The 11,592-nt window shown below is 38.9% G+C and overlaps 1 protein-coding gene across 2 annotated transcripts; it reads right to left on the reverse strand.

Annotated features, from left to right (window-relative positions):
• Positions 1-4,703: 4,703 nt before the first annotated feature.
• Positions 4,704-11,097, reverse strand: LOC122031011. Of its 2 annotated transcripts, XM_042590056.1 has the most exons (9): positions 10,709-11,097; positions 9,778-10,122; positions 9,254-9,513; positions 8,714-8,855; positions 8,189-8,560; positions 7,912-8,043; positions 7,327-7,455; positions 6,103-7,195; positions 5,881-6,022 (listed from the first exon to the last, which is right to left on the reverse strand). In XM_042590056.1, the coding sequence occupies exons 1-9, from the start codon at positions 10,820-10,822 to the stop codon at positions 6,018-6,020; spliced, it is 2,592 nt and encodes an 863-aa protein (XP_042445990.1). In that variant the 5' UTR covers positions 10,823-11,097; the 3' UTR covers positions 5,881-6,017. The 2 variants fall into 2 exon arrangements, with proteins under 2 accessions (XP_042445989.1, XP_042445990.1); XM_042590055.1 differs by having other exon boundaries at positions 4,704-7,195.
• Between the last annotated feature and the right edge of the window lie 495 nt (positions 11,098-11,592).

The raw sequence follows: 11,592 nt of genomic DNA on the forward strand, positions 1-11,592 counted from the left end.
TCTAAAACTGAATGCTTTAAAGGAAATACTACACATGCTCATCTAATAGCAAAAGAAACAAGGCATGCTGAAATGCTAAACATGTAAAGCTTATTTCACTTGTTCAAAACTTATACTTTTATACTTCAGAATAATAAGTTTAACTGAACTGATACATAAGCTGAGCTAAACTGATGCTAGGCTAATGCTGAATCTGAACTGTATTCATGTAACTGATTTGTGAAGTTTTGAAAACTATTTTCATAATAGATAAAAATAATAATCATGCTGCTGATGGGCCTGGCAACTGTACTTGCTATGCGCGCATCCCTGACTAGACCCGAGGTAGCTAGTTCCGAATCTAGTAGGGTTTACTAGGTTATCTAAACCTAGGGACGACTATGAGAGTCCAACCCAAGGACAACTAAGAGTCCAGCACAGTGTCATTGATAAAAGTAAAATACTGATTCATAAGCTGATTTATCTTATCTCGCTCTTACTAGGTTATCTGAACCTATAGCTAGGTTATCTGAACCTAGAGGCGACTATGGGAGCCCACCTATTGGACCGTAGTCCCATATAAACTAAAGCAAGACTAAGCATGCTATTTATAAGAATTGTAGAATGAAATGCTAACTATAAGGACTGTTCTTTATGTTCAGTAACAAAGCATAATCCATTCTGCAGTAAGCTACAAAAAAAAATAAACCTACAGGCTTTCGAAGAAAACTAAACTCTTTCTTGTTCCTTGCCCAGCGGCAGGAAATCCGAAATCCCCAAAAGACGTTCATGCTTAGTTATTCAACACAAAACTGAATCTATTTGAGGTCACAAGCAATCTATGTAGGGTTCGGATTATAAATCTATGTGAAACCTATGCAATGCTTATACCTTTAAAGAGCAATAGAGGTCTTTAAGCATGTTACAACATGATCTAAATTGAAATACTAAACCATAGGCTCAAACTGAAATCTAGGGCTCGGATTGTAGCACTTGAAGCAATTAACAATAAAATCTTAAACTAATATGATATTCATGGCTATCTTATTCGGGTTTAACAGAAATCCACGGCAGAAACACTGAACCTAAAATAGCATGTATAAAATTTCCCACACAGGTGAACTGCTATACCACATGCCGATCTAACAATTCATTTGTTTCCCACGATCTAACAATCTGGATTGAGATTCATGGAAGCAAGGAAACCAAAAGAAAATGAACAGAATACTCCACATACTTAACCCTTCCATGTTCTTCCTTTGAATCTCACGGCAGCAAGCCCTAAACCATAGCCTTTATAGTATCATTCGAATACCAGAAAAAACTAGACTCCTAGTAAAATCCGAACTTCCTCACGGCACATTCCGAAACACCAAAAATCTTACAACATACTTCGAATTCAAGGAGAACAAGATCCGAAACTACTCCTACCGCAGGTGAGAAGCAACTTACCTTGGTGTTCTTGGACTTACAACCGAAGGGGAGCTTCTAGGGTTTCGGAGATGTGCTTCCCCTACGATCTCTTTGTATCTACTTGCTCTTCTCGACGAGGGGATCACGAAGGTGTGAAGACCTCACGGAGAAAGATGCTCGCCGACCACCGGAGACGCCCTAGCTTCTTGCTGCGTTTTCGCCCGAGAAGAGACCGACGACGAGCGAGAGGGAGATAGGGAAAAGGTTTAGGTCACGGTAACATAACCCCAACTTATCCCCTTTTTATAACTAGGTTATTTCTGTTATGGCTTAAGACCAATTCATTATTAATTTGTTCACGAAACACTTGGTGAACGCTTGGCTGGCCGAATCCACTTAAGACTTGGATTGGGTCGGAGGTCGCGGGTTCGAATCTCAGCCGAACCCTTTTTATTCCTATTTATTTTCTGTTTATTAACTACTACTTAAATAAATTTCACTCTTCCTTTAATCAGCAACGCCCGCTTGGGCACTTGGTCAGCCGAGACACTTAAGACTTTGTTTAACCGGAGGTCTCCGGTTCGTACCTCGACTTAACTTCTTTATTTTTTTGCAACTTCTTTCTTTTGGTAAAAATACCAAACGAACTCCAAAAATTGCATAAAAATACTCTAAAAATTTCTAAGAATCTCTAGAATATTTCTAAAGCATTTCTAAATATTTTTAATCACCATTAGGACTCAAAATGAGGAAATTTGGGTTGTTACATTAGGGAAGAGAGATGAGTGAAGGAAGAAAAAGGACAAAAATAAACTTACGTGAAGGAAGATAGAGATTAAAAAATTTGGATTTTAGACGCGTCAAGTGGCCACATTGGATGTCGCCCTTGGTTGTTCACATAAGGGTGTGTAGAGTATCAAATTTGTGTGTGTGTGTGTGTGTATATATATATATTGGGATTAGGGGGGGGCTAGAAGGGGGGTGAATAGCTTGCTCGCTTCAATAAAGATGATTTGCAAGGGAATACTTGGAGCGAAGAACCCTCTAATACTAACATAAGAATTTACTTGGTATACACCCCCTTGAGGTAACTAATCCAAGAATTCATCCCTCTCTCACACATACACTATGAAAGAACTCCTTAGAAACAATCCGGAGGTAGACAAGCCTCGTACAAGCTCACACACAAAGAAGACAAGAAGAAGATGATGAGAAGCTAATACAAATAAAATCTTACAAGATTACAATAATGAAATCCTAGCTTACTCTCTTCTTGCTTGAAACCACCTCTTGATCAACTTGGAAATGCACCAGCACATCACTCCAAGTCTCCAAGAACTTGCCATGTGTGGGTGAGAAGTTGTGAGCGAGAGGTCTAGCTCGAAATGCCCATGAAAACCCTTTTCTAGGGTTCTTCAACACCTCCCAATCGATTCAATTTTTCTCTATTCGACTGCCACGTTATCCGATCATCCAACACCTGGAGAACAGTTTTTTTAAACCCTAATCTATTGGTGAGTCATCTCAATCGATTCAGAGAGCATTAATCTATTACCCAATTGATTATGCAACTCTCTATTCACTCGCAAAAATGTCTTAATCGATTAAGCCTTCTTAATCGATTGCCTCAATCGATTCCCTCTTCTCACAACAAAGCACTGCCTAATCGATTGACCCAATCGATTAGCAGTGGTTGAATTGATTAGCAATAGTTGAATTGATTCAGCCATTATTTACGTGAATTCCTCTTCTCGAATATCCTGGTCCTAATCGATTGGTCCAATTGATTAGGCTTGGCCCAATCGATTGACCAATCTATTCGGGTCCTTTCTGTGTTTTGGCAGGAACCTCCTAATCGATTAGCTTAGGTTAATCGATTGCCTAATCTTAACTTTCTTAATTCAAGTCTAGGGTTCTCTTGCCCAATATCCGATCAACCATGACCTGTTGGAGCTCTTCATTGCCTAGCATCCGGTCACCCTGGACCTGCTGGGACTTTTCCACCAAGTATTCGATCAATCCGTTGACCCACTTGGACTTTTCTCCTTATGATAAGTGTCTGATCCTCCATAACCCACTTAGACTTTCAAACACTAGGGGTTCGATCAACCTTTAACCTACCTGGATTTTTCAATGCTTGACTTCACTCATCAAGACTTTTCTCCACCTAACTTCACTCACTAAGATTTTTCTCACTGCCTAACTTTACTCACCAGGACTTTCCAATTGTCTGACTTCACTTATCAGGGCTTTTTAACTGTCTGGCTTCACTCATTAGGACTTTTCAACTATCTAGCTTCACTCATCAGGATTTTCCATCTGCAGTCTTCACTCACCAGGACTTCTCACATAAAGTGTCCGGTTCTCCATGACCCACTTGATTTTTCTTCTTCGACCAATCATCCCGTTGGTCTTGCCCTTGCTTGACTTCCAGTTAGGACTTTCCTAATCAAATATTCAGTCAACCTTAACCTATGAGACTACTTTCTTATATCAAACTGGTCAACCTTGACTAGTAGAGAATAATACCAATAATCTCTTAAATAGACAATTGTACCTGCAATCTCAATATAATGTCAAACATTAAAATTCAAGCTTGAGTCAAATTGGTCAACTTTGACACAAAGACAATTGCACCAACAAATGATGATATGCTCTCCAACTCGTTTCTGCGCCTAATTTCTATAATTGACGACTCAAGGTGCTTGGAATCACTCAAGTCATTCTGAGTGATTCCTGGCACTCAAGTCATTCTGAGTGATTCTGAGTGATTCCTGGCACTCAAGTCATTCTGAGTGATTCTAGGCGCTCCAAGTTGTCTTAATCATGAAAATCAAGCATGAAAACAAGTCAGGAACTATATATGTTAGGTGCCCGGTGTGTGCAACGCTCACAGCGTCCACCACGGTGATTTTATTTTTTTAAACCGCTGATTATGCTAATAAAATTTTATCTTTAAAATTTAAGGGTTAAATTATAGTATTAAACATAATTTTCAAACCGATTTTTTTTAAGAGTTTATGGGGTGTGTAAGGCGTGTGCAAAAAAAATAGAAGCTACCACTGTATTCTTTGTTTCGGCATGGCAAAAGGCTAAGGTGCATATCCAACACAAAGGGAGGAGAATAGACAGCAACCGATAGACGCCTAGAAATAAAAGTATTTGCACAAGGCACAACCAAAGCAAGCCATCTGTAACAAATCTTGGCTTGCCAACAAAGCGTGAAGGAATAGCTCCAGGAATTTAAAAACTCAAGTAATAAATCAAATTTCATTTACGATGGAAAAGCATATCTCAATTCAGTACTGGTCTGAAGGAAAAAACAAATAAAACTATTATCACTCGAAGATTTCCTTTTTACAATCCGTAACAGGAAGCGCAAACTGGAAACACCAACCAATGAGGATATGCTAGAACTTACAAGGAAGATTGTTTTATCATAGACTACAATTGATCACGCCTTCACAACTAGAGCAGAGAAGCCTAAATAGCATGCTTACTTGGAACTGCATCAAAAGAACGAAAATTTTGCATCATATCTAGAAGAAAACAAGCAATACTCTTCAACCTCTATTTCCTCTTTTGAGCAAGCCTGACCCTGAGTCGTTGATAAGTTGGAGACTATGCCATCAGTGGTTTCATCTTTAAGAGGATGTGATTTTGCATTAAATCCAGCAGTATTTGCATCTACTGGACCACCATAGTGAAATAAAGAAAAGAATGGATGTCCACTGTTTGGCTTGGCACAATGTTCACCAATGACTTTTTCTGCAGACGAAGGTTTTGATAGCACTTGTCTATTTGAAACTGACCGCTGGTGGCCAATTGGTTCAATAAGATCGTGTGATTGCTGAAATCCACAAGATTGGTCATGGCCCTTTTGTTCTTTGAAGGTTCGAAGATTCGTTCTGTTAGATTTTTGATACAATAATTCTTTGTTTGCATCAAAAACAGATAAGGCTACAGGTTGTACAGGACCGTAATGAATCATGAAATCAGATTGCCTGTCTGTCCAAGGACAATATCCAAGATGATTTGGAAGCAAGTAATGGTTAGCCTGGGGATATGTCATGAATCCATTACAAGCACATTGCCAAGGATCTATGTTCCAGGTATGGTAGCCAAAGGCTGGAGAGTGGACATATGGCAGATTCATACTATGGTTTGCTCCTACAAACATGTGTTTAATTGGAGGGGTGACATATCCAGGTTGGCCGCTATAGGATTCACTGCCAACAACTGAATTTTGTACTGGATAATCACATTCCACACAGTTCTCAGATGGACATCCTGCAATAAAGCTTGAAAAAGAATCGTTGCCATTTGCCTTACCCTTGTTATCTGGAAATTCATCTGACAATCTTTGGAAGAAATCATTATTAGGTGTTGATGCATCACCACCACAAGATTGTTGGGAAGCATCTTCTGAATCTGAAGTTACTGATGACTCTGCATTTTGCCCACTTGAAGAGCTAGTGCTGCTATCTCCTTCACTAGGACATGAAAAACAGTTATCTGAACTAGAAGAGCTCCTTACTGGATCAGCAGAAGTGATTTTGGCAGGGATGAGATCCTCCTCTATATCATTCTTCAAATATTTCTCTTTCTTTCTTAAGGGACCAAGTTTATCCTGACAAGCAACATCAGTACCAGTATCAAAGTTGTCTAAATTATCATGGCAAACATGAGCATCACAACTCATCATAGTACCTAATTCTCCTGAACTTGTAGAATTGTTATCCAAGCGTACATCGTTAACTGATTCAAGTGTGATATGCTGCTGACACCCACTTTCACCTTTGACAAAACCTGTCGTCTGGGAGGGTTCCAAACATGTTATTGAGGTCAGTTGAGGATCAGATTGATTTCTAGATACCTTTCTCTGTGCATCCAGTGGTTCCCAAACCTGCTTCCTGAAAACCTCTTTGCCTGGAGAATTAATAACATGTTTTCCTTTTGGAAACGAAAAATTATCATGTGAATAATAGCCAATACCATATTTTGCATTCTGATAGGACGACCTGGGCATATGCACTGCATAATCTGGTTTGGCAATCTTTATCTCCTTCCCAAATCTACCCGTTGAAACATGGTACCCAGCCTTTTCACTGCAATCCTCAAGTTGAATGCAGCTAGAAGACTGGTAGTCAAATCTATCTTGATCTCTCTCCTTTTGGGGATTGCAACTTCTATGATTATGCTTTGCAAACCGTTCTTTTGAAGGTCTGTGTAAACTATTTGTGCCTCTGGAGGAACACAAATGAATGCCAGCTTTATCTTGCTGATTGTTAAGTTCTTTAGAATTATAGCAACAGTGCCTACCATACCAGTTGGATGCCTGACCTAAAAGGTAATTTTTCCTTGGTCTTGGTTTCCGTCCTGATGATTTTGAATAATCAGATGCGGAAGAAGTCTCATTATTAACATGAAGGTTTCCATCAATATCAAATTGATGTTCTACAGTTTCATGATCCGTAGTGACAGTCACACCTGAGGACTTCTCATCCATATTATCAAGAGAATCAGGGTTTTGAATAATAGAACTATCAACGTGTTCATCAACAGAATCCCCATGATGCAAAATGATAATTGATTCATCATGAGAACTGATAGATGATATACTTGAGTCTGCAGGCAAAGAATCATGTGACTTTGATTCAGTAAGCTTCTTTTCCCTCTCCCTACCTTTTTCTTTTAGCCTCTCTTTTCTTCTAAGCTTCTTTTCCCGTTCTTTTGTTTTTTTTCTCTCCTTGCGTTCTTCTTCTTCACGTTTCTCTTTCTCTTCTTCTTCAAGAAGTTTAGTCTGAGAAATAATTAATAACTTCAGATATAAGATCCTGGAAATTTGCTGTTTTTGAGCCTTGCAGTATTTGGTTACAGGAAAAAAAAAGATCTGAAATTTTAACAATCAATGATCTAGGAACAAAGAATTACCTGTTTTTCTAAAGTAATAACTTCTTTGCAACCAACATGAAGGCGCTCTTCAAGCAATTTTAGGGCAAGACAAACAAATATACAGTGTGCATTTTGTCGTGTCGTACCTTCTCTGAATGCTTTTTCAACCTGGAAGAATGTCATTTAATTAGAGGAAGAAACTTACATACTGTTTGTCATTTAAAAACTAAATGTTTTAAATTTAGATCTGATAAGACTATTATTATCAACAATAGAATTCAAAATACGGAACTCATTTCACAATCAGAGCCTTAGATGGGTGCCAGGTGGACCCATGCCAAATTTCATGCAGCGCAGGGTTGTCCCAATAAATTGAAGTGTGATAAATCATGCTAGATATATTTTTAAAATATACCAGCATCATCTATATTTAGAGCCTTGAGAGTTATAAAAGTCACCTTGTGCTTTATCAGCTATATTTAGACTTGCATACCAGGAAATCAAGAATTGTTGACATCAGAAATAAGTTTCAGTGATAACAACTAACTTATGTGTAATTGCAACAAGTAAAAGAAAAATGAACCCAATTGCCAAAATGCTGGTATAATAAGAAGTCAGAGGCACCTGTTCTTTAAATATAACAGTTGCGGCATCTAGAAGAAACTCCCTAGCCAATTCAGGACTCTTAGCATGCTTCTGTGATTGGGAACTATCTCTGTCAAGCTCATTTCCATCTTTCTCCATTGCATCATCATCCTGTTTTTGTAAATTAGTTAATCGGCAAAAAAAAAATAGTAACAGTAAAATTCAAACAATTTCATGAGTAGCAGCTCAAATGATCCCTTCAATGACCGCATTGTCCTTATAAAGATTATGAACAATAATTTCTGGTGGCAAATACCTCTTCTTCATCAGCTTCCTCAGCATGTTCGAAGAAATTCCTAATGTTATCCCCTTCAGTTATTGTCACAAAACCATCACCTACTATGAGCCTGTGATGAACACAATCTTGTCCCTTAAGTCCATGAGCCTTTACAGAGAGTTCAGTGCAACGACCATCGAGTTTCCAAGCTCTAAGTGTGATATAGAAAGCATCAAAACCACCAAGATCAAGTCCAGTTACTTGGACCTTTCCATTCAAGCCAACATCTTCAAATCCTAAAATGTCAGTTTGTCCTTCTCCGGTGCCAATTGCCCATTCAAAATGGTGATAAGCTCCATCTGCATTAGTAAAAGACTGGTGCCAGTCAGCTTGAACAGTATCTTCCGTTACCTGAGTGGTGAATATGTCAAGGTCATCTGTTAGTGTAACAGACCTTGCTAGATTTGACATGTCAACATTAACACAGCAAAAAAAAAAAAAACAAACAAAGGAAGACACTAAATATTATGGTATTAACAACAGATAATTCTAGCAAAATCAAACCTGATATTGGAAAGCTGAATCTGCAACACAAAACCATCTAGTGCAACAAGGCTCCTTGTGCAATCGCTTCAACTCCTTTAACTCCTTGAATTCACGAATGACATTTCTTCGACAATCTCTGCAAAACTTCTTGCTATCAAACCTGCAACATTCGAATTGAGTTTTACAACCATAGTAACTGAATATTTGAGCATTATTAAGTAATTACAATTTAGTTAACAAATTTAAATATCATTAACAATATAATCTTACATGAAGTTCAATAGCATAATAAAATACATCTAGCCAACTCAAATAGTTGGAACTCACAGCTTGTTGCAGTATTACTACATAAATATTAGAAGCAACAATTTCTGAAGCTTAGGTGGCTAATTTTTGGCAAACTACAGAGTAAAAAAATGGCTCCATTTCAACCCAAACCTTGCCATGTAAGACTAACTAGTTTTTTTTTTCAAATATTAGTAGAATATGAATATCGCACTTCACTGTAGAATAAGTTCCTATGCATAAGTTGACTCTATGATAGACCAAAAGTTTCACCTGTACATAAGTCTCTCAACAAAATCCTCTTCCTTCATCCGCAACAGTGATAATCTAGTTTCCTCACCTAAAGCGGACCAGAAGTCCACAAGTGTCTCACAAGAAAGTCGTGCAGTATGCAAAGCACAGGTCTCTCTGGATCCATGCCCTTTACCATAATTAGCCATCCCTTGGCTTATCCAACCCCTTGCTCCTCCTCCACAAGCATCAGGGTAAAGTAATTCGCGTTCATGTTCCCTAACTCGAGCACTGTCAAATACCTACAGAATAAGAAAAAAAAAAGTGAAAAACTTCAAGAAAACAGCAATCAGGGAAAAAGAAAAGAATTATAAGGTTGGTTCGATTTTGAAAGCAATAATGCATTTAGAGACTTAAGTATCTAAATGGATAGGAAGGCAAGAGGAGAAAAAAGCAATATATATATATATATATATAAAGAGTATAAAATGAATAGTATTAGAATTTCAGTTGGAATTGAGCCATGGTGATTCTTGAGATATGATGATCATAGCAGAACAACTTACTTTTTGGAGAGACTTCAGGGACCTTGCCCTTACAAAGCAGTCAAGAACTGTGATAGGGCCATGCTTAGTTGTTGTCAGACCACCCCAAGGATGTAACGATGGATCCTGTACCTCATCTACGTCACTGCAGCTCTGAGACTGGCAATTCCCAGCTCTATCTGAAAGTTGAAAATCAGAACCTCCCTGTTGCATTGACTTCCCATAGTTTATAATCTGTGAGAAGGCTTCCAGAAGCAATCCATTGCATCTTGAACAGTAGAGGTTCCTCCTAGCATGTTCAAATAAAGCCTGCTTATCAAGCTTCAGGAACTCCTTTCGTGCCTGAAGGGATAGCTCGCTCCAGAACTAATTCATTTACATTGTCAACAAGATTAATGTTTGCCATATTAAATCATTTACAAGATACAAATATGACTACAAAAACCAAACACCCCAACTGTGAAGAATAAGCGAATTAAAATGTCATTCACGGATAGACATCCATATGAACAGCATTTGAATTAGAAATTTGCCATTGTGCATACACTAATCAACAAAACTAGACTTCTGGAACCAAATTCGTTTGTCAGATGCCAAAAACCAATACATGCAATAAAAGAAAATCACTGAATGTTGCTACAAATTTACGATTCTCACAATATGCATAGATTGAAGAAATTCTGCGTCAACGTTTCACGAATCCAAATGAAATAGCGAACAAAGCATATTATGGAAAATATTAGAAGTACTGATACATTCTGACTGATTCGATTGAAACGAAATGTTTCCATTATAAATAAACTAACGGATCTAGAACCAAAAAAGAAAATGGATACCGAACATCCAAGAAAGAAGAAAAAAAAGGAAATTCCAAATCAAGAACTACGCAGAACACCGGAACGAAACCGAATCGGCGAATCAAGAAACTATATCAATCCATTCCGCCGATTACCTTCTCTAGCTTGTCGAATGAGATGCTATCGCGGTGCCTGGACCAGATGCTGTCAGGCGACGCCGATCGGGCGGGCGCCGAAAATTCAGCGCATCTCATCAAGAGTCCAGGCATCTTGTATCACCCTGCCCACGCCCTCACTCCCGTCCGCGACAAAGCCTCGCAGATCCGGAGTTTGCCATCCACCGAGGCGTGGAGATTGACGACGAAGCGGTGTCGAGGCCGGCGATCGGTGGGACGTCGGATGGGGATCGGATCGATCGGACTGGAATCTCGGAGGCGGCGGGAGCAATCGGAATCGGATGGGAGAAGGGGGATTACGAGGGGGCGGAATGCGATGGACGGCGCGGGGGCGTCTGCTGATGCGATCAGATCTCTCGTCCCATTTTTATTCCTCATTATTCCGGTCGTTGCGTTAAATAGGTAAGTCAGGTCTAAAATCGACGGTGAAGGGATGAATTAGTAATACGTAAATGCTAAAGGCGTTTCCTAAAAAGACACACCAGTAATTGATGCCCGTCAGATGCATGGAGTCGCACGAATTTTGACGCGTTCTTGGTGCCCGATGGCGGGTCCGACTAAAGTCGGATAGGCCGCGGGATTTGAGGGGGTGTTTTTGAAAAAAGATAATTAAAGTGTTGCCATCATGTCGTTCATTGGCTACATGCGATTGTTAATAAACAATGCATTTTTTCGTGAAAATAAATTATATCTGTGTAATTATCAAAATTAATTTAAATTCAAAGAAAGAAACATGAAAAAAAAAAATAAGAAGAAAAAAGTTTTGTCTCGAAACCCAAAATGCAAATGCAGCTGACCACTTGCATCCTATACAATGGGAATCTCCGACTAGTCCCGGAGATGGATAACTCGGCTCCACAGAT

The sequence above is a fragment of the Zingiber officinale genome, chromosome 11A (genome assembly GCF_018446385.1).
Source record: "Zingiber officinale cultivar Zhangliang chromosome 11A, Zo_v1.1, whole genome shotgun sequence".
NCBI lineage: Eukaryota > Viridiplantae > Streptophyta > Magnoliopsida > Zingiberales > Zingiberaceae > Zingiber > Zingiber officinale.

Coding starts and splice junctions, on each gene's coding strand:
- LOC122031011 (XM_042590055.1), bottom strand. CDS start 10,822: ATGCCTGGACTCTTGATGAGATGCGCTGAATTTTCGGCGCCCGCCCGA. Junction 10,123..10,708: donor CATTCGACAAGCTAGAGAAG/GTAATCGGCGGA, acceptor TAAATGAATTAG/TTCTGGAGCGAGCTATCCCT. Junction 8,856..9,253: donor GTTGAGAGACTTATGTACAG/GTGAAACTTTTG, acceptor CGAATGTTGCAG/GTTTGATAGCAAGAAGTTTT.